We start from the raw sequence: 22591 nt of genomic DNA on the forward strand, positions 1-22591 counted from the left end.
AGCAGTGCTAGTCCGTCTGCACCACGTGCACACGAGCTCTCTGAGAGGCTCTTTCACTGGAGGGGAAAAGTCACTCCAAGGGGAGTGACTTCTCTGGAAGGCAGGCAAATGCACACAACAATAAAGCTCTGCTTTGGCTTTGTCCTTCCCTCAGAGATTTTTCTAGGAGTTGGAAAACCAAAGAAGAATTGCTTGGCTTTCCCAAGTTCATGTAGAATCCGTGGAAGGGGAAATCAAGTCTCTCACTTTACTTTTTGATCTTGTTGGGGGTCTATTTTAAAACCTCTAGGCAAAAAGCCCTTTTGTGTCATTACACTTAGCTATCCTGCTTGCAAAACTGTCTCTGTCAATTCTCTCTATTCTTCTCAACCCTGAATGTGAAAGGTGGACAGATACATCCACTTCAATTTTAAGTCTGAGAGCAAATAAAATCCTAAACAGTTAAGAAAACTGGAAACAAGGTAAAATCCGTTTTATTCTAGAAGTTATGTAAGAAAGCCGAAGACTGGGAGTTGACCCTCTGCTGAGACCTCACATGCTAGTTTTGTCAGAGCACATATGTCTAACACTAAGGTGGTTTTTGTGGCTTGAATGCTTCATGGGACATGCTGGAGACACCTGGCTTGAATGTGGCACCAAAAAAAAAAAACAAAACCAACTAGCCTGTAGGGGAGTTTTTTGTCACCTTGACTCCTACAAGTTTCACCTGTCCTACTCTGAACAGGAGTTCAGTTTTTGGCTTCTATTTTGCTGCTTGAATATTCCAGTCTTGTCTTGAGATTGTGTTACACTGTCGGCAGTGGAAGTTCTGTCTTTTTATTAAATCTGTGGCTTGCAGTTACCGGCAGTTGTAGGGACTGGAGCATCACAGCTTTGTCAGTAGACTGGGTCAGAAGTGCTGGGTCTGTGCTCTCTCAGAGCAATAGCAGCCATGCTGCCTCCTGACTAACGGCGATGTGATTAACACCACTATTGACAAAGTACTGGCATTTTCTTTTGCTGTATTGGAAGATCGGTGTATTACTGCTTAGGTTTCTGTTGGTTTTTGTTTCCCTAGAACACAGCTTCCACATGTGCTTTGTGTTAGCTTAGAAGAATCTGAGCTGTTTGAGAAGGCAAACTCTTGACTTACTTGGGACTGAAGTTTTTAAGATGGCCCCTTTGTTCAATCAAGAGGTTTAGACAAGGAGATTTTTTTCATCAGCACTTGAAAATGTTACACTTGCAAACAGCAGTGACACAACTATGTGCTGTACCAAAACAGGCTGGGACAAACTTCATGCAGATGTGTATGAGCATGAATGTGCACAAAGTGCTTTCAGATAATGTTCCCTAGGGCGATGCTGTGGTATTAGGTGAAAATGCTTCTTTTCAGATTTTTATGCCACGAAGATCATTTCAGCCAGCTTGCTAAGCCTTTAATGCAAAAGAAAACAGAGGAAGACAATTTCTGCAAGTGGCAGGTGCTTACTCCAAGGCAAAGGGAGCAGGAGTAAATGTGTCTTCCTGTTGTAAACAAATATTGCCACCCTTCTTGCTCATGAGAGGATCAGTCTGAAGCTCCCTGACTGTATGGTTTATTTACCTTGCTGAGTGCTAGTGAAAGGTTTGAGTGAGAAGCCAGAAGCCTTCCTGTGCTGAGTGCTACTGAGGAATGTGTGCTCAGTGCTTTCCCACGCCCCAGCACTTGGGGATGGGGAGGTGATCACTCCATCTCCCTAAAGCAAGCTAGCAACTCTCTGTGCCACCCAGCTCCAGGACCATTGAGACTTTTGCCAAGTTCACATCAGTCATTTTGGTCACCTTGTTGCTGACCCAGGCAGGTGTCCTGGTTTTGACTCTGGGTGATGGGCTAAACCAGCTGAAAAGGGCAAATTTTTATTTATATATTTTTAGATAATCAAATTTCAGGGGGACTTTAAGAATTAAGCTTTTAACCCCCACTTCAGGCACAAAATGTTTATTACATCATGCTGAAAGAGGGATCTTGATGTGATGGTGATGTGCAGGGGATCAGCAAGGAAAGGTATCTCCAAGAGTATGTGCTCCTCGATTTTTGTATTTTAAACTGTGGGGAAAAAATTATTTTCTTAAGCTAATCTCTGCAAGTATTGTAAAGTGGTAATAACTCAAGTACACAAGTGAAATAACTTTGGTATTGTTTGCCTCCACTGAGAACCAGCTCCCAGAACAACATAGTGAAGTTATCTGCAGGCAGGCATGGTTGATCAGACTGTGAATCTTGAGCAGATTGTGCAGCCTACGTGATTGCTCCTCACTGTCCCCTCATTTATCAGTTACATGGTCCAGCTGCCGAATAGGCACCCATTGTAGGTGCATTGCACCAATCACCAAAGAATAAATGACCTTTTGGGTGACAAATACTTTGTCTCACAGGACTCTAAGATAAACGTTCTCCTTCAGTAAGTGCCAGTGGAGTTGGTGCTGGTTTGTTTCCTCTCATGTTTCTTTGGTACCATCACTAACTCCGGCTGGGATACATGTGACAGGTTGCAGCTTCACCCCCCTGATGTCTGTTATCAGTAAAATGGTACTTCTGAAACCAAAATCTGCTCTCTTTTAAGTCTGTTCATTTTCATTATAAATGCAGATATGATGCAGGTGTAATGGGGTAGCATTCAGCTTTTCATCTCTAATTATCAACTGTTTTCTGGTTCTTGAGTGAGAACAGAATCCACTAAAAAGCAAGAATGAGGATAGAACATTCTTTTTGTCATTAAGTGGCAAAGAAAAAAAGCCTCATTTATAGCCAGCCAGAAGGGGAAATCTATTTTCATGCTTCCCTAGCATGAAAATAAATTAAATGTGGAAGGGTTTATAAGCCAAATAGCTAATGCAATATGTCACAAACATATATAAATATAAAAGATGAGATTGAAAAGTTCTGTAGCTCGTAAAAGTGACATGAAACTGCATCACAAATGTACTATAGATGTAAATAATGATGTTAATTGCCATGTAACAGTCGATATGATAGTATATCATTGGAGTTTGAGTAGCATTCAGATAGATTGAAATCTGGCATCATTTGTTTACTCCAATTTTTTTCTCTTTTTTTTTAACCAGTGCTGTATACAGTGTTACTTCATATTCTTACTGTATTTACAAAATTAATTTGTTTCATAATGAAGCAAAGATATTTGAAATATGCATGTGGCCAATCTGGAGATGCCACTCATTTTTAGAGTCATGAAGCTGAAGAGCAGGTAACAGCTTGCATTATGGTTTTGTCTTTAAAGTGAGAAATTTGTAATGCTGGTAAGTAAATGTTGCTTCAAGGACTATGCCATTTCTTAATCAGTACTCATGTAAGTATACAGTTACAGCACCAGATCCCCCAAAACCACCCTAGGCTAGATATTTGAAGTCTATTGTGCTTTTTAGCATACATTTTTCTAAGTTTACATTTCTGACAATTTAGCAGTTCAGTGATTTGCTCAGACTTTTAGTAAAACTATTATTCAATTGTAGAAATTGAACATAAGACACAAAGATTATATTCAATTTCTGACCCAAAAAGCTTACTGTCTTAACTGGCAATTGAGGAAACTGCTTGTTGTTGCTGCGAGTGGGGGAGAAATCTTTGGAATATAAGAAACTTACCCTTTAATGAGCTATGTAAAATACAAAGAGAAAACTGTGCCAGCACATTAGCTAACAGAAAACCATCAGCTATGCAGAGAGTGCAATGGCAGCCAGCTTATAGAGCATTTCCTGTGGTTGCATGAGCATGTGTTACCCCTTTATTGCACATCAGGCAATCTCTTCTCAGCTTGTCATTAATTCCTAGACAATGTCTTGCTCTTCAGTTATTATTGCTGAAATGACAGCTGGTATGAAACTATGAAGTTGCACAACAGTTAAAACTGTGGCCAAAGACCACTGTGGATACTGTCGTTGGGCAGGAAAAGATTTGACTGCTTTTTTTTATAATACCCAAATCTATCTACCCACAAAATACTTTCTACATTACAAAGGAAAATTCAGTTATGTAACTGGGACAACTTTCCTTTGCCAAGGTATTGCAAAGTAGTATTGAGTTCAGTACAGACATAAATTTGGGGCCAAAGACCTACGCAGTGAAATTCTTTGCTACTGCTGAGCGTTTGTTTTCTTTGTAGAGTCCATTCTGATCAGCTGTCAAATAATGAATGAATAGAAAGCAGCATTTCTTTTGCGCAATGCTGATTTGAAATGGACTAATGATATATGTTGCTTATGTTTGTGGAATTAAGTGCTTATGAATTGTTCTCCTGGCCTGAGACCAAGTAAAATCCGAATATTTAATCAGTTGAAATGTTTTGTTTTGCTGGAAACATTATAGCTCTTGTTAATAATATCTGGATAATCTAGACAAATTTTTTTCCAAGGCCTGCCTGAATTTCTTGTGATTGTGTGCCAGTTTGTGTGTTACATATTTAATAGGAGGCCATAAATATCTATTTGGCATGCGCAGTTAGCTCTGCATGCATGAATTTTGCATAGGAAGGAGCATGTTTAAGTTTAAGCTTGATTCTTTAAGTACTTAGTGATGAAACATGTGAGAAGGGGAAATTTTAATCTACACTTGAGAAGTGTGGATCACACTTCAGCGTACAGATAGTGAATCCATCTGAAGTCCCAGAAAATAAAGCGAGAGCATGTTCTCAGCAAACTGTCACTCAGATGTCTCAGATTCATAAAATTAAAACCTCAGTAGAAAATGAGTAGTCTCTTTCAAAAGCTTCTGCTTCACAGCTGGTTTGCATTAGTTGCAGTCTAAAACTATGACAGTAAAGCTGTGCTCCACTCCATGGTGAGTTCAGCAGGGAGAGGCCTCTCTTCAGGAGGGGTCAGACCTCACTTTTTACAGCGTAAATACAAGGTTCCTCAGAATAACAGCACAGTCTCCCTTTCAGAGATTTTTAAACACCAGGGGCTGACCGTGCTACATTTATTTTGGTTTAAAACAAGCTATCTTACAGGAGAGGGAAGTCAAGGGGAAAGGCAAAGGTGTCGACAGTGATGCACTGTAAGCTGGAAGGATCTTTGCTACTGCTACCCAAGGAGAAAGCCCTGCTCTAAATTTTCCCGTTTACTGCTTTTTTGAGGTTCCGTTCAGAACTCATTCCTTAGTCATTATTAGTCAAGGAGGGACTTGAGAAGAGGATATGCTATTGGAAGGAGTAGACACCAGCTGGATGGGATGTCCTGAAGCTAGGGGAGCAAATGTATGTTTGTAAAAGATAAATGGGCTGAAGAATCGTCTGTAACTTCTGCTCTGTCCAGGCTCTTCAGGGTTTTATCGTCAATGTCTTTGTCCCTGAGGAACACCAGGGTTTGTGGTAAGGCTTAAAGCTTGAGGGGGGACACGGATTCTCACGGTTGAATAGCACTATGTAAACTCAAAAGTAATGGCAAAATTATATTAGCTGTAGAGATGATGATGGTGCAGCCCAAACCAGGAATCTTCTCTGAGACAGAGCATTTACTTCAGAGGTATCTTGCATCTGCTGAGGTGCTCAAGAGGAGGTTTCACCAGAGGGGTGTGTGGAGGAGGGCTCTGCCCACACCCAGCTGCCTGCTATGAAGAGTTTGTTTGCACTTCATGAGGCTTCATTCTTCTAGCTTGTTTCCCACATTTCGGAGTGCCTGTCCAAATCTCTGTGCTTAAGAACTACTACAGGTAGTTTTAGAAGGATATGTTTGAGTGTAAGACAAGTCATTGGTTCACTGCAGGAAGTGTTGGATAAAATTCTGTGGTTGTCCTGTACAAAAGATCAGACCTGATACCCATAAAGTCTCGCTGGCTGGCTGGGTGTTCACACTGAAACAAAATGTATGAGTGCTGTCTCCCCAGTGGTGGTGGTAGTGCTGTTTGTATGTCATCATTGCAGCTATGAGCCCTGATCATGGGTTAGGGTAGATAAAAGAGTTAGAAAAAGTATAAAGGAAGAATAATGATACTAATCTGCATTAGAAGCAGTAACTTGAACATGTTGGCCTCCTACCTAATGTTAGAAGTTTTGGAAGAACTGCAGAAAATTAGTATTTTGAAACATTAGTTTTGCAAATACGTAGGAGGAACTCTTTCCTCAGTGTGGGAGGAAGCTTGAGAGTTTCGTTTGACTGTCTGCCATCAGGCTTGAGAAGGATGGCACTGGAGAGGTGGAAGCAGGCGTGACAGTCATGAATGAGAGAGAAGCAATAAGGTAGGGGGACAATAGTAAAGGGACTCGATAAAGAAAATACAGCTTGTGTATGGTATGATGAGGAAGTGGGAGCCGACAGAGAAGAAAGGAGTGATGTTTCCCTAACCTGCTGCTTGACTATCTTGGGAGCATTTGTAGAGGTCAGAAAGAATACTCAAAACATGGGTTAATGAATGAGCAAAATCTGCATAGTAAACAGTCACAGAGATGTTTGGATGTCACAGAGACTTCTGTTTGTGGATTTTATTTTCATCACTTTTGTAGGATGTAAAAAATAAAAAAGGATTGTAACAGCTTGGGAAATTACTTACTTAGCCTTGATTATTCAGAGTATAGTGCAGTTGGCATAGAATATGCTAAAATGTTATAGAAGCTTCACTGAATAATTGATTCAGTATAACTAATAATGTTTTATTGAAAATATCTAGAAGGCAATAGAAGAGCTGGTGTAAAATTACATATAAAAATCTATATCAAGAAACATCATACCTGCATAGTCAAGCATTTGAAAGTTAGGGAGCATCAGATTCATGACACTGGTACAGTATTGGTACTGCTTTCTGTTGTATCTATTTTCCAGGCACTATGTGAGGTAATGCTCTGGTGGAAAAAATAGAATTGCAGTCATACGACCAAAGACTGTGATGATGTTTGTGGACAAACATCAGGTTGTGACCCTGCTTCATTTAGCACTGGCTGTGCAACTCAAGAGTGTAACTGCTGTGCTGGCATTGGATAGCACTCTTGCAAGGGCTTTTTATATATAATTTGGATGTACTTTCTATTTACATTGGCAGGGTTTAAACACTGAAATTTTTGCACTACAATACTGTGACCTCTAGAACTACGAGAGAATACCTGCACTGTCTGAAGAAGAGTCCATTGACAGTTATTAAAGGTAAAAAGAGGAGGATATAAACTTGGCTTAGAAAGTCTGTAACTGGCAGATTAATTGAAGCTGACAAGGTAATACCAGGGCAAAGATCACTCTGCTTTTGTCTGGTTTCTTACACTTTTCTCTGAGCATCCACTGTTGGCCACCATTGTGTTTTTTTTCCTGGAGGCACTGCAGTAGTGAAGCAGTGCATAAAGGGGCTGGAAAAGCCTTGGGGCAAATGCCTGGCTTTGGAGTGTTCAGTTGAGAGTTACCATGATCCTAAGAAATGGGTCAAAGAGTAGAGACATGGCTGCCCAGCTTGTTCTTTTCTTTTCTGTTGGTATTTGGAGATTCACCTTGCTCCAGGGGAAGGGAATTGCTGAATATGTGGCTGTGCTCACAGGCCAGATTTTTATCCCCAGTTGCATGACAACAGATGTTACAGGGCTAGTTAGATTTTAATGCTGACTGGGGAACTGGAATCTTGTAGCCACTAAACAGCACAGGAGGTGGCAAATCCAGCTTTCCTTTATCACATCTTGTTATCTGTCAGTGGAGGATTGTGTCCAGGATGAAACTGCAGCTGGAGGAATCTTTCGTCTTTGGTATCCATGGAGTCACCCAAATAAAGCCAGTTTTGCTGGTTGTTTTTTCAGTGAGGAATTGCACAGAAATAGTCTACATAATTGTTGTAAGGATGTTCACTTTTTGGCCCAAAACATTTCCTTGTGATGTGTTTTTGAAGACAATCCAGTATGATTTCCTTCTGTAGCTGCAGCATCATTTGATAGGAGTGGTTAAAAGGAGCACTTTCTCAAAATGTAGTAAAATTTAATTGCATTCCCATGGTTCAAATCCTGAGAGTAAATATAAACCATCAGAGCACTTTCAACACCATGTTGAGCTGGATTGAGCTATACAGGTGACCAGGCTCAGAAGAATGGTAAAAGCTAGGCCCTTAAAACTGCTCTGGTCATCACTTATTAAAGCTCTTTGAGGCTCTGTGGGTTGAGTATTCCCAGAAGCAGGCAGCAGGGGAAGAGCTTTGACTCAGAAAAACTGTACTGTGAAATGTGTTTTATATCACTATTCAGAGTCCCCTCAAACACCTGGTCAGGCTAGCAGGACTGAATGGGATTGTAGAGGGAGACAAATGGACATATGGGTTGTGTCTCTGAGAGTATTATCTGCAGGAGGTGTTCATATGCTTTTGGGAGCAATGTCCTTTAATAGACACTGCTGATGTCAAGTGCTGTAATGCTGTAGAATCATGCTTTTCATCTACATTAATATAGTGTGCTCTTCCCTATACTGGCTGAGCCCTTCCAGACAGAAATACAAGACTGGTTTTGGGGAAGGGTTCATTATTCCTAATGGCAAACAGTTGAGCAATGTGCTGCAAAGTACATATGGGTTGAGTTTTTCTTCTAGTTTAACAGGTCAGATAGTCTTGAAATACCTACACAGCTGACAGCCATGCAACATTTTATGAGTTTTCTTGCCCAATAAATGCAGGCAGATGTTGTAGGATTTGGAACCTTACAAGGCACTGGAGTATAGCTGGTGGGAGGTAATTTTGATGAGTGCTTAACCTCTCACTAAAAAAGTAGCAGCTTGGAGAAGGCAATATTTACTGCAGGAAACATTAGCTTGTCAGAGAGCCGAAGTACTGCAAAGAACCCTTCTGAATGACCATGCAAGTCTTCAGCCAGATGTTCTTCATAGCACAGAGTAATGTACACTCTGCTGGGAGTTAGACTAAGGCCTTTCCTTGCATCACTCACAGTCAACATCGTTTCCTGTAGGAAAACAGTTTGCTGATGTAAGAATACACAAGCCATTATATGCAAGCTTGTAAAATACCATGCAATTCAGCTGAACCCAGTAGGCATTTATTTTATTAGTGCTAAGTGATCAAATAATCCTTTGAGAGAACTCTCCCTGGAACCACTGTGTGATTCATCTACAGGTTAGAGGAAGTTCTTAGATCTAAGCTTCATTGTTCTATTTCAAGCATATTCAGAAGCACCCGTTGTATCCAGCCTCTGAACACCCTCATCTCAATCCAGTGTTCCATCTTTGGAGTGTTCATGGACTCACAGTTGCTGCTGGCTACCCAGAGAACTGTGATAAATGCCCTAATGTACCTGTGTTGAACCTGGCTACCACCTCCTCTATTGAGTATTTCATTGAATACTGGAAGTGCAAACTATTTGTTCTTCTAAATATAACAGCTCATTCTCTTTTGAGCAGTACAGGAGACTTGGAAACACCTCCCTGATGTCAGGGCCCCTCTGACCTGTGAAATACAGGGACGCAAACCTGATTTTCAAAACTTGCTGTGGTATTGATGTGAACTATATCACAGGCCCATCCTGTGTCTGTAATCACAACTCCCTAAGACTCCCAATATTCCTACGCCATACTGTGTATTCATAAACTGAAAGAAAAAGTTTTTTAGCAATGCCAGAGCTTAGTTCTGAAGATACTGAAAATGACCGTGAATATTCCCTTATTTTCTTTACTTGCTCTTACTTGGAAAGGAAGGGGAGAAATGCATCCTATTATTGCAGTGAGTGAAAGACAGAAAGGAGAAGCTGAGAGAAAGGAGAAGCTGGTATGAAAGTTTTTGCAGGAGCACAGTCCATTTCGCATGCCATTTGAAATTATCATTGACCATGGCATAGATTTTAAAATATTTGAATTAAAAAGGAAATGAGGGGAAAATAGCAAAGGGAATCCATCTGTATGAGAACAGGAATATACCATCAATCAGCTCACAAAGAGTTTCTCTATACATGTTGTCCTTGGACAGTCATACAGAGAAGGGCCACATCTACTTATCAAGGAAGAGTCATGGCACTGAATATATACCACATATGCACATCTTTTATGTGATGTCTTTTCATGGGAGTGTGTTTGTGATATACATATTTTAAGGGAACATTTACAGTACCATACATCTGAAGAGCTATTCTACTCTAGAGTCCAGATTGTTTTATTACCAGCTAAATGTTCTTTAAGCTACCTGTGAATGAGGGCATTGTGACATTTAGCAACTGGTTTGATTGAACACAGATGTGAACCATATTCCATATGGAGAAGATCCAAAGGGAGAGATACTGGGCTTGTTTCTGATTTGCAAGTAGGAGTTTGAATGCAATTACTTGACATCGAGCTACCAAGATAGATGGAAACAAATCACTTGCACATCTACAGTATTGTAAAGGTAAAATCAGCTGTAGTTTGAGATCGTGTGCTGCCTTCAGAGGTCAGGAAAAAAAGCCAATATATGTGAAAGCGAAAGTTCTGTGGAAATGGGCAGTATCCAGTCAGAAATGGGAGGGAGGGGGCCAGGCATTCCTTACCAAGAGTCTTCCTAGGTGTGCACTGTTCCCAATAATTCTATCTCTGAATATTACAAGAATTGCTGTTACCTGGGAAAGCATTTGAAAAAATTGGTTACATGGGGAGTAGGGCCAAATTGATAATGCCAGTATGAAAGGTCTGTTGGTAATTTTCCAGTGTAAAATTTTCTTAAGTGTAAAATTCACTGATATAAAACTGAAATTGCACATGGCAGTGTTTATTTTATTATGGAAATGTTTATTTCTTATCAGTAACTTGGGGAGGAAAAGTAAATGTTTGGGACTGGTTCTAATATGTGTTCTGAACTGCTGAATTCTACAAGACTGCTTGCAGAAACTGTAACTAGCAGGCCTCATTCTGCTCATGAAGAGAGAAGGTTTATCCGTGTCTTCATTGCCTTCGGTCCTTGTTTGTTTTCCTTCCATTTGAACTGATTGTGCATCATTGAAAACGTGGTCTATCCAATCTAGCCTGTAAAGTGGAACAGGGACTGGGCTATAGTAGTTCTCATGAGACAGCTCTAGTTCCCAGGACAGAGGTTGATGTTGAAATTAAATATTTCTGAGCCTGAATCTTCAAGAACTTTTTTACATGCAGATAATTGTTTGAGTTTTTTTGTTTTTTCCTCCCAGTTTTTAATCCTTGTTCGGAAGTGAAGAAATTCCAAGTTTTTACCAGCTTGGGTTGTTTGGTTGTCTCAAGTGTCCTTATCTGTAACTGTTCTGCTATAACAATACTGAGCTGCCAAGATATACTGAGTTTAGCAGCTCTCAAGGTATACCCTGGGGCAGGATTGCATTCTCTGAATTCGATGCTGTAAGGGCAGAAAAAGAGAGTTGTGTTTGATCTCAATTTAGACAAACTATGCTCAATTGGTACTCCTGCTTGGTCAGGATACAACAACAGGGGCCAGAATAAGTGAAAAACCTGAGTTGCCAAAATCTGTTCCTAGGCCTTGTTGAACTTCAGGTTGTAGGAAATACCAGTCTTAAGCACTTTCCCAAGTACTTAAATATGCAGGTAAAAAAACAGGAAGTTTACTTTCTGTCTCTGCACCACAGTACTTCGTTTTGAAAATCCCCTGAGCAGAGGGAGCCAGACTGCAGCAGCCTTTAGGGACACCTGAACTTGGACCTGGGGTAGCTCAGCTAAAATGGCAAAAATATGTTCTACAAAACCACAGTGTAAAATCCACCACATAAGGTCTAGTCACAGTGTACTGTGGGAAGCTTCGGAGCACGAGTCATTCCCTATCCTGTCAGCCCTACGCTTTCACCCGCTTCTCCCTGCTCACATACCCACCCTGAGTGTGGATGGACATACTCACTTTGCACAGCTGGTACAAAGTTCAGAGTAAGTTCATTCCAATTGTGCAGATCTTTCCTTCTTTTTATAATTCTCTCTGACTGTTTGGAAACCAGGAAGCTATGGTATCATGTGCAGGTAGCACAGCAATAAACATGTTCTCATCACAATTTACACATAAAGTGTGAGTCCCTCGAGGTAACTCATCCCCCTCTTGACAGCTTTAATAAAGGATGATGGATTGTTTCTAAATGACAGTTTAGGAAGATCAAAAATTCCCCCCTGTATTGTTTTGAGCTCTGGTGTACAAGAGCTGTTTTGTGTTCTGTGAAAGTTGTTTTTGCCTGTAAGCGCTGGGGCTCTATTACTCCCCTTCACAGTGGTGAGAAACCCTTAGATACCACAGGAATATATTCATCCTGCTGCATACTCGTGACTTTGAAAAACTCTGCAGAAAAGCAAAGCCTAATGTGGGTGGAAGGTGGGGAAATGCCAATAGCTGAATGCATTGCCATCTTTAGGATGCTGCTCTGGGCAGTCTCCCCATATGGGTTGTGAGGAGGAGGAGGGGTTGGATACCGATCCACCCAGCACTGTCTCTGAGGGGTGAATGCCAGGAGGAGGCATCACCTGAACCCGCCTGCGCTGGCTCAGCTCCCCAGCCAGCATATGCAGGGGGCTTGGGGAGACCCAGGCCTCCAGGTACCTGGGTCACCTGCACCCTCTTTTTCCCCTCTCTGCCCTTTTCTTTTTGAAGACTACTTGTAGCAGCAAATCGGTTCTGGAGGGCAGAGTCCTCCCTCTTTTTTCTTTTTGGCTTGAGATTTCTCAGTGAGTGTGCTTCATAGCTGCACTTGGCAAAGTGGAGTTTGTTCAGCTGTCCATTCCCTAGCTTAGCTAATCTGGCATCTTAAAATAAAAATACACAAGTGGATCTTTGGAGAAAGGTTGTCTCATGAAGACATGCAAGAAGTCGTATGGTTAAAACAGCACTGCTCAAAGTCATTCACATGGTAAGAAACTAGGTAAGAAAAAAAGGCTGAGTGTCTGATTAGGCCTTGATCTGGTGGTACATCCAGGTGACAAAATGAAGCCCAGACAAGGGCCCACTGTGGCCAGACAACACCAAAACTGTACCACATTCACTGTGGAAGTCGTGAGTCTGAGTCCTCTTAGGAGCCTGTCGCCTTCCAATAGGAGGGAATATGGCATAGTCCAGCTTTTGCGTCCTGTATATGAACAGCCAGCCCTTGGAGCAAGCACTGTTGCAAGACACAGGAAGACTTTTGGTATAGATTCTCATCAAACCACACAAACTCAAGAGGAAATTTTTCACCCATGTGAAATGGAAAATTTTGAAATAGAAAACAGTGTAGACTGGAGTTAAATCAAGGTTAGAACTTGCCAGGAGTGCAGGATCCAGGGGATGGGAAGCTTCAGCTCTCCTAACACTTCCCTGATGGGAGGCAAAGGAGGGCTGTTCCTGTAGATCTTTTCTGAACCTTAACTTCTCTTCTGATAAAATTTTTGTGGTAATGCTACCTCCAGCTAAGGAGGCCTGGCTGGACATCACCTGCTTCATTTGGGACAGAACCATGTAAAACTCACCTGCCCATCCTTTCTCTTCCTAATATCCCAGGATAAAGCAATGTTTTTGCAATATTGTTCTTACATTTTGGATAGCAATACCAGGGAACAAATTTTCAAAGTCTTCTAAAAATTCTTAGGTATCTTGTCCATAAGGACAAATTCCGGGAAATACCTATGCATGAAAGAGTGTGTGTGTGGTTGTATACATAATCTGAGGGGTTTTCCTACAGAGGAAGATGATAAAAAATACTATTCCGTTATTTATTGGAAAAAGAAGCAACTGAAATTTAAATTTGGGTTGAGTCCTTGTTTTCCAGCTTTGTTTACTGGCTCCATAAGTGGTTGTTTTAATATATGTAATGGATGTATGTGAATGCCTTCCAGTAAACAGACCTCAGTAATAGCCCTAAGTCTTTACATCTTATATTTGTCAAGATTTGTGATACACTTTTTTCTAGTGAGCTGATACTTTACTTCCTGTTGGAAATCATTTGTATTAATATATCCTGTTACTTATGACTGTGATATTCTTTCCCTTAGGCACAGCAGGGATTTACCAGGGAGCCAATGGCCTGACAAATTCTGCAGGATTCAGTGCTGTGCATCAGGTGTGGTTCAGCATTTATTATTGGCAACCTTGTCACTTATTTTGAACACTTGGAAGACTGGTAGATCAGAGAAATTATTCTGGTGTTTACATGTCTTTAAGGAAGGTACTACTGTGTGTTTTGCTGAACACCATTCTGCTCTTCTCCTGTGGTCTGCCTGTTTTCTGGACTTCTAAGTATCTTGATTAATTTTAAGATGCGTGTATCAATGCACACACTTGCACAGAGTGTAGTCCTTGCAGGAGGAGGATGCCCCAGCAGTCTCTGCTGTGCTGCTGTAGTAGTGCCAAGAGTTTCATCATTCCTCTGCCCTCTTACAACTTTCAGATATGTTTTCCATCCTCTACAGAGAGCTCCACTTCTGTGATCCTGTCGTCTGCTGTCTTGGCACTGTGTAATAAATATGAACAATTTGAAAGAGACGTTGGCAGGCATGATGAATATTGAGCCACGTGAGCTGTCTGTGTGCTTCCTTCTTTGAGAATACACCTGTCTGTGGGCTTCATGCTTCAGATACCTTGATAGATGTGTGTGTATAAATAAACAGCATGCATATATACACAAGACAGATGTTTTCAGTAGCAAATGGTTCTTCTTGATTGGAGCAAACAAATTAATACATTGTCCCAAAAAATGTGTTTTGGTTGGCCAGTAATTTCAATTCTTTGTTTGTAAGGTGATTGTTGACTTGTATTTTTAATGACAACAGTGGTCAATTACTTCAGTTTTGGCTAAAAACATCAGCATTTACTGATAAAAGTACATTTGATTGGAGGTTACCTAGAAAGGTGAAAAATAATTGGGCTGTTTTAATTATTTTGTGATATCTTTTAAGAGAAAACAATGAAATTCTCTCATTTCTTTTTCAGTTTAATTGTTATTATGACAACTTGAGTCTTTGTTCTTGAGAGCTCCCTAGTGAGTGAAAGTTAATGAAATAGCTGTCACAGACAAAGATGTAAGCTGTTAAGGAGGAAAGTGCTTTTAGTCTTTCTGAAGACTATTTATTATTTAACTTTATTTAATACCAGAGACTAATTAGCATTTCTGAAGAAATAAAAACCTTTTGCTGAAAGACAATCCTAAGAGCATGAATACAGTTCGCTATCTGAAAAACCAAATAGGTGGAAAAGAGCAGGAGTTGCAGTTAAAACAAAAAGAAACAAATTAAACCTTCTATGTTTTAAAATCCAGAGAGAACTTTTCTAATCTATTCCAGTGGCCTGCTTCTCACAAAAAAAGAACATATGAGGATAATAGTACAAAGTTCATTTGGGAGTCTTAAAATCAAGATGAAGGGTTTTCTGATACCTCAGATCCACCAGGTCACTTGCACCTTGCATTTTCAGTTCCTTTTTCTGTAGGTAGGGAAGATCACTTGGGCATTTAATTATTGCTGAGGTAGTTGAACAATCTCAACTGTGAACATTTCTGCAAAACAATTGCTACTTGTTTTTTTTTTCTTCATTTTTGTAACCTATTCTAACAGCTGATCAGAAAGTGTTGCTGATCATAGGAAAATGCAGCGTTGTTTGCTCCTACCCTCACCCAGTTATTCATTCTGTTCTTCTAATTTCTTAGGTATTATGTTGTTTACAGAAACGATGTGTTCCATCACGGCCCTTTTCAAAAAGCCACCCTACTTCACTCCTATTTAAAACTGTAGAACTCTGTAATACAAAATGTGTTAGTGCTGGTAACTAAAATCCTATAGAGAAAGTGGAACTTGACTGATTTCTGACCTCTTGTTGATTATTTGATCGTAGTAATGTAGGATTATATTTGGGAGAAGCAGAAATGTAATTTTGTAAGTGAATGAAACATGATTCTTCTTTAGTGAAATATTCCGGAACCATGATTTGCTGCATGCGCAGAAAACACTGCCTTTGTGGTACCTTAAGATAAAACCAGATACACAGAAGTTAGATGTTTCTGTTTTTCCTCAAAGGAATATTCATCTTATCCAAGCTTTCCTCAAAGCCAGTACTCACAGTATTACAGCTCGTCCTACAACTCTCCGTATGTGTCTGCAAACAGCATCAGCCCTTCAGCCATCCCAACCTCCACTTACTCTCTGCAGGAGTCTTCTCACAATATCACCAGTCAGAGCACAGAATCACTGTCTGGTAGGTGCATCTCTTCCGTTTTCAGTTCGGCAGTCTCAACTACCTGTAGACATAAACAATATAAACTTGGAATTTTTAAAAATGCATATATTTACATGGATAAATCAGATTTCCTAGCACTTAACAGTTCTGCTTACACAGTGCAACACAGGGTTTGGGGAAGAGATAAGAACATTCAGGATCTCTAAAACCATCCTGTGACATTTTCATGAGTAGGTTAGATCTCCTCTAAAGGTAGTACAGAAATATAAAACAACTACATACAGAACCCAGATCTGTACTGAGGGCTAGCATGGGTAGCAGCGAGTTCAAAACAAACAGCCATGCTCTGAAAAAGCCCCATAGTTTCCTGATTGTCTGATGGATTTTTAGCCCATGTCTGTCCAGGTTTACATTCACCTCTTACAACATGTAATATACACATTCATAAATAAGTATATCAAGAGAATGAGAAAGTCCCTCTTTAAAAAAATCAACACAAACTGTTTGTGTAAGTTGAAAGTTCAAGATTAATTCCACAGAAAAAGGCTTCCAAATTTGCGGTTTCTCTTTGAGTGCTTAATTTTTAAGTCTCAAAGCTTAAATGGTTTATGGAATTACTGACAGAATAGGATCCTCCAATGTACTGTTCGAGTACAATCTTCAGATATCACTTCCCTACTAAAGTTTTCATTGGCATGCAATAACATTTATATAAAATGCCACATAATTTGTGGATGATCACAGTATACACCCATTATAGGTCTGCTGACTTATAAAACAAATCTGAACATCTGTGCTTGCTCTGAAAGAAAAATAAACTAATATTGTTTTTTAAAAAGAAGTGATCACAGATTGCTCTAAAAGCAGTTGGAGGATTTTCTGTTCCTTAGATCTTATCTCAACCTTTTTGAGAAAGGGTGATTTCAGAAAGGCTCATTAGGCACAATCCAACCTTCTTTGAAGAAGAATATGGTTATTCTAGGAAGCTGGAGAGGCCACAACTTAGCAAGGTGAAAAGAAAAATATGTTTGAAAAGGATTTGTAATGTAAGGTAAGTGAAATCCAGGCAGGTTTATGAAACTCAAGCTAATCAAAACAGATACTTTATAGAAGAGAAGTTCACCTTTCACTGCCTCTTCTTGGTTATTTCTAAAATACTGTCCTCTGTGAAGTGGCATATGGCTAAACAGGCTGGTTCTGTATGTTGAAAGTACATTTTTAATCATGAGCATTCATCAAATTTAAAAAAAAAAAAAAAAAAAATTTTTTCAGAACTTGAATTGGTCTTGGTTTCTTTTTCCATTGCCTAATTTTTCTCTTGAAAAGCATGGAGGGAATAAAATTCAAAAAGCTATTTTTTTTCCAATGAAAAGTGTCATAAGGTTTTAGAAGTGACACACCAATTTTAAAATGTTATATATACAGTCTTGGTGATTTTTGAAACTGTTTTAACAAGTCTTAGTATTTAAAATTTATTTATCTAACAATGTCAGCTGTTGACACAAAAAGAGTAATATGTTTTTGCTAATGTTTTCACAATGTTTCTGGTGTTCTCCATTAAAAGGTTTCGTGCTTTAATTATAATGATACAGTGCAAAATTTAAGTTTACAGTGGAATTTCTTTTTTCATAATAGGGGAATATTCAACAACACCAGCAAAAGATATAGAATCAGACAGACATCACAGAGGGTCAGATGGCAAGGTACGAGCCCGGTCAAAAAGAAGCAATGATCCTTCTCCTGCTGCTGACAGTGAGATTGAGGTAATAACTTTAATTTATATTCCCTTAGTAAATCCAGCAAAGATAAACAGTTGCATCTATTAGCAAATCCCACTGTCAGACTAGTGAGTTGTAAGAGCCAGCATAAAATCATTAATATAACTGAAGCCTACAGACATGGGTAGTCAAAATAATTGCTCAATTTCTGTATTATCAGCATCTCAAACTATTCTTCAGATGTACATGTTTTTTCCTTTTGGCTTTTTAGAAGTCTGCTGTTTTGTTTCCCTGGCTTGACATGCAACAGGGGATTTCTGTGGTTGTTAGGAAAGCAGACTATCAGAATGACCAGCACACACATTGTTCCAGAATTCCTGATGCTTCATTTTGCCTGCTTTCACAAAGCACCTGCAGCCAGTTCTCTAAATGGGTCTGAGATCTTAAAAAGTTCTAGTCTAACAGGACGTATTTCCTGACTGAACGAATTCTTGCAGTTGCTTAATATGTAACTATATTTCTTTTTTCCACTCCATCTGTCATCACAGCGTGTGTTTGTGTGGGATTTGGATGAGACGATAATTATTTTTCACTCCTTACTCACGGGAACCTTTGCATCCAGATATGGGAAGGTAAAATTTAATTTTTTTAGCATTACTGCTTGTCCAGCCAAATTGCATCGGGAACTGTGGGGGCAGATAATGAGACAGCTTTTCAAACAGATGCTGCCGATTTTATTCAGACACATTTGTGTAAATATGTCCTGTGGTATTTCCTTCTAACATGTGAAAATATAATTTACCTCCCTTTCATGTTACAAGTAGCCCCTTGTTTTTCAAAAGCTTGTATTGTTGAGCTATTGCTAGATATGACGTTGGGATGTTCTTTCAGTGTCTGTCTCCTGCAAGAAAGAGCCTATCAAGCAGCCAGACAGCATAAACTCTAGCCTGAATGAGGTAACACATTTTTTGTTAGACCACTGTTTTCCTATGAATCTCAGATAACTTTTTAAAAGAGATTTTGTGTTGGTGAGTCTAGATTGCCATGAAGAATACTGGCTCTGCTTCCCACATGGCTGCTGAAGCTCACATTTTTAAGGGGTTTTAGGAACTGTACTTTTAGCTATTTATACTTCAGATACACCTTTTGAAATGAAGGCAATTCCATTTTTTTAGGTAACTCTCTCTCTGGCTGAACAGACTGAACTTGGTTGCTAAGGAGAAAACGCTGGCTCTTGGATTTAGTACCATGTGGTTCAATTTCTTCCTAAGGCAGCTTTTTACGATAAACACTTAAGTCACTTTGAATTACAGAATGTCAAACACTTTTAAATGGGTAGGAAAAAAGACAATATCATTACCTAATTAAAGGTGGATGACCTAGTTGGCAGCTGTTTCCACACACGGCTTTGAACAGTCAGCTTCATCAGGAGACGAAAATAACCCTGCTTCTCTCTAGAAAGCAGAAATATGATTTGACATCATTTCATGGCTTTACCAGCTGTACTTGTTTTACGATGGTTATAACAAGCTGAATGTGTAATTAGTAAGATAGATTTATTGTTCGCTGTTAGATGTGCACAGTTGTAAAGGATATAAAATGGTGTTTGTGGTGTGGAAGTCTACTGCAGCACTTGGAATGCTGCTAACACTTCTAACAGCACCCTCTGAAAACCAAGCACGTGTTTCCAAGCAGGGATTTATTCAGACCCATGTTGTACAAGGTAATTGAAGTGGTTACTTTTCCCAGGGAACGTAACGAACGATGCAGTCTGAGGTATACGTGTCTAAGCTCAAACCTACTGCTTGAAAAAAATAGAATTAGGCAGGATTGGGAAACATAAACTTAGGCTGCGTAGATCTGCTGTGTGGTCATGCTTAGCATTGGGGTAGGGGCTGCAATATGCATATGGAGAATTCCCTTAATGGGCTGAGTTTGTCCTAGCATAAAATCTCTGAAGCAGATGCCTTCATCTGCTGCCTCCTGCACAAGTTTAGAGGGTGTGGGGTTGGAATCTGCTGCATGGGGACAAATGGTGATGGAGCAAGGGTTGTGATGGACCTGTGGAGGTGAGAAGCCCTGTGACCACAGTACCTGTGAGCTCTTGCTGATGGACTGCCACAAAGGCAGAAGCTGCTATCTCTAGAGCAGCGGGTGCAGGGATGAAGTGGGGTCAGGGAGTGGAGCCAGAAAGGGTTTATCAAAAGCACTCATCAGTGGCCAAGCTGTTCCTGTTGGCCATGAGAGCAGTTAGGCCAAGACAGGGCACTCATGAGCAGCAGCCTGCAAAAGGGACTAGGGTGAGAGAAAGACAGTAAAATGGAAACTCAGGGGATTGTCTGCTTTGGAAGGCCTTTAAAGGTACAAAATGACAAACTTCTGTTGGCTGTTTCTTTTATACAAATGTAAAGAATGATACAAACAGGAGTATTTTTTTGAATGCATTAATTGCCTGTTTTATTAAGTTACAACAGGCTGTTTGAGAAACTTCTCTACAAGGATTTTTTTCATAGTTCTTCATTTATTTCATCAGTATTAAATTCCTCAGAGCATTCCTATAAGGGAAATGGTTGTGTTATAAAAGTATTATAGAATAACAGCTTGATCCAAAGACAACCAGAGGCTTTGGTGGGCTTTGGAACAAACCTTAAACCAAGAAGGAAATATAGCACACTCAGACAGACTGTCCTGGGAACTGTTAAGTAGTAACACAATTCAAAAATGTTTAAGTGAGCTGAACTATCAAGTACAACTGAAGCAGTGAGCCAGAGGCTAATAGAGTTTCAGGATCTCTTACTTGAATAATGCAGGAAGTGTTAATCTCAAAGTAAATTAAGTATAAAGGCTGAAAATTCATATTTTTTTCCATAATTGATTATAAAAGATTCATACGCCTGTAATTAGACATGCACATGCTTTGAGTTAAGTCTCACATATGGAGGTCTTGGTTCAGTATGTCTTCCTCCAGGAAAAAAGTGTCACTTTATATGATCTTCACCATTCCCCTGGCCAACATCATTGTCACAGTATCATCCTGCCTGTTGCACTGGTAGAGCTCCTGTGCAGCCACTCGGAGAATTAGTCTATAAATTGATCAAGCTGAAGAATAACACCTCTTTCTGGGAAGAGGGGAGAAGAAACATCAACCATAGCTTCAGAGATTTGGGTCTAAACTCCTGTGTCCTCTGGCTACAAAATCTCAAATGATTCTGTGTGTTGCCCCATTCTTGGTGATGGCAGCAATAGGGAGCTGTCCAAAAAAATCTGGTTTTGAAAAAAAAAAAAAAAAAAAAAAAAAAAGAGGGGGAAGAATTCATAAAAAGGATTATCAGTTGTAGTATGTATTATTAATAATTAAGGCTTCAGTGTATGTTTTCTGACCTGATTTCATGTGAGAATTCTCTTTGGTTTCTAAGGGAAACCTCTGAGGTCCTTGCTGGGCTCCTCAGAGAATGGACAGTTCATCAGGGGTGTTTAGAAAATAATTTCTTCACAGTATCAACAGAGGTTAAAACACAAAATTTACTCAAGATTGAAGCATGAATGAACAGTCCAGCCTAGGCTGTTCTTTTTTCTGTTCCCTCTGCCCAAACTCTTTGCTCTATCCCATGGATTACAGAGTCATCAGACATTGGCTTTGATGTCTTTCCCATACGGTCACTGCAGTATAATCTTTATAGTGGCAGTCAGAGTGGCCTGCAAATTCACATCTCCTTTTGCTTTCTTGCCCACAGTTGAATGGATGCATACCTGCACAAACATACAGAGTCACGGTCTAAGTGATGGGGGCAGCAAAGCTGTCAAACCTGAGGAAATCTTTCCACCCTTCCGTTTCTCAGCAGGAGGCCCTCTGACAAGAAAAAATAATAATAATTTTTAAAAAAGTTCCATAGGCAGTTAACTCTGGATATTATGTTCAGGAGGGTTTAGAAACCTGTTCTGCCGGCTTCTGATCACTATATGGGTGCAGAGTATTTACCATGTGCCTAGAGACCACAACAGATGTAGACCATAGTTATAGCTTTAGAGCTTAATGTACTGTCCACCCAGCCCTTCTAATCCCTTCAGGCGTGTATAATAGAGCTCCCATTCAACAGGAAGATGGCTGGAGTCTTTACTGTGTCTGCAAAGATCTGCTTGCCAAATCACTGACTAAACATAATGGGAAAAACGGGTCAAAATCGGTAACAGTGCTGCTGGGGTTTCACATGAGTTGGGTAAGAGTCAAGGGGCTTTGGTCATTTGTTTGAAGCAACTAGGCACAACACAGACTGTTTTGGTGGTATTAATTCAGACACAATAAAAAGAGATTGAACGCACTCGCGTGCCAAAAAAAAGCATGAGTCTATTCCCCTTTCCCTGACTATTTGCAAGATTGTTCCATAATCTGTGCTGTCAAAGCATTAAAAAAAAAAAAATTCTGCATCTTTTTCAGTGTAGGAAATTTTATGTATTATATTTCAGATTCATTCTCATGCTTTTTGAAGGACTAGTATCAAGAAAAAAGGGGGCACTGGGTGCATTGTGTTCTGTAGCTGAGGGGTATGTGTGAAGCTAATACCTTTTCTCTGTGTTTTGTATTGTTCCCAGAATGTAGGAACAATTCTTGTTCAGTGTTTGTACACTCCTTGGGATTTTAGTTGTGAGAATTAATTGTGTGTAAAGTAAAATCTGGAGTTAAAATTGACCTTTATGTGCAAGTTACTCTGAAATCCTGGAACCAAACCGAAAGGATTTTACTTTAGCACTGACTTAAAAGAACTGAATACATAGGACAGTCTAAGTTCCTGAATTATGTTGGATC

The 22591-nt window shown here is 39.8% G+C and overlaps 1 protein-coding gene across 14 annotated transcripts in view; it reads left to right on the forward strand.

Annotated features, from left to right (window-relative positions):
* EYA2 (EYA transcriptional coactivator and phosphatase 2) overlaps positions 1–22591 on the forward strand; it is a 103644-nt gene that overhangs the window by 54624 nt on the left and 26429 nt on the right. For all 14 annotated transcript variants that reach the window (XM_033003629.2, XM_042801131.1, XM_033003623.2 and 11 more), the window contains 4 exons: positions 13894–13961; positions 15910–16087; positions 17705–17832; positions 18336–18419. In XM_033003629.2, coding sequence (XP_032859520.1) covers positions 13894–13961; positions 15910–16087; positions 17705–17832; positions 18336–18419 — 458 coding nt within the window. The remainder of the gene's footprint in view (positions 1–13893; positions 13962–15909; positions 16088–17704; positions 17833–18335; positions 18420–22591) is intronic.

Source organism: Tyto alba, unplaced genomic scaffold, assembly GCF_018691265.1.
Source record: "Tyto alba isolate M040663 unplaced genomic scaffold, T.alba_DEE_v4.0 Super-Scaffold_33, whole genome shotgun sequence".
Lineage (NCBI taxonomy): Eukaryota > Metazoa > Chordata > Aves > Strigiformes > Tytonidae > Tyto > Tyto alba.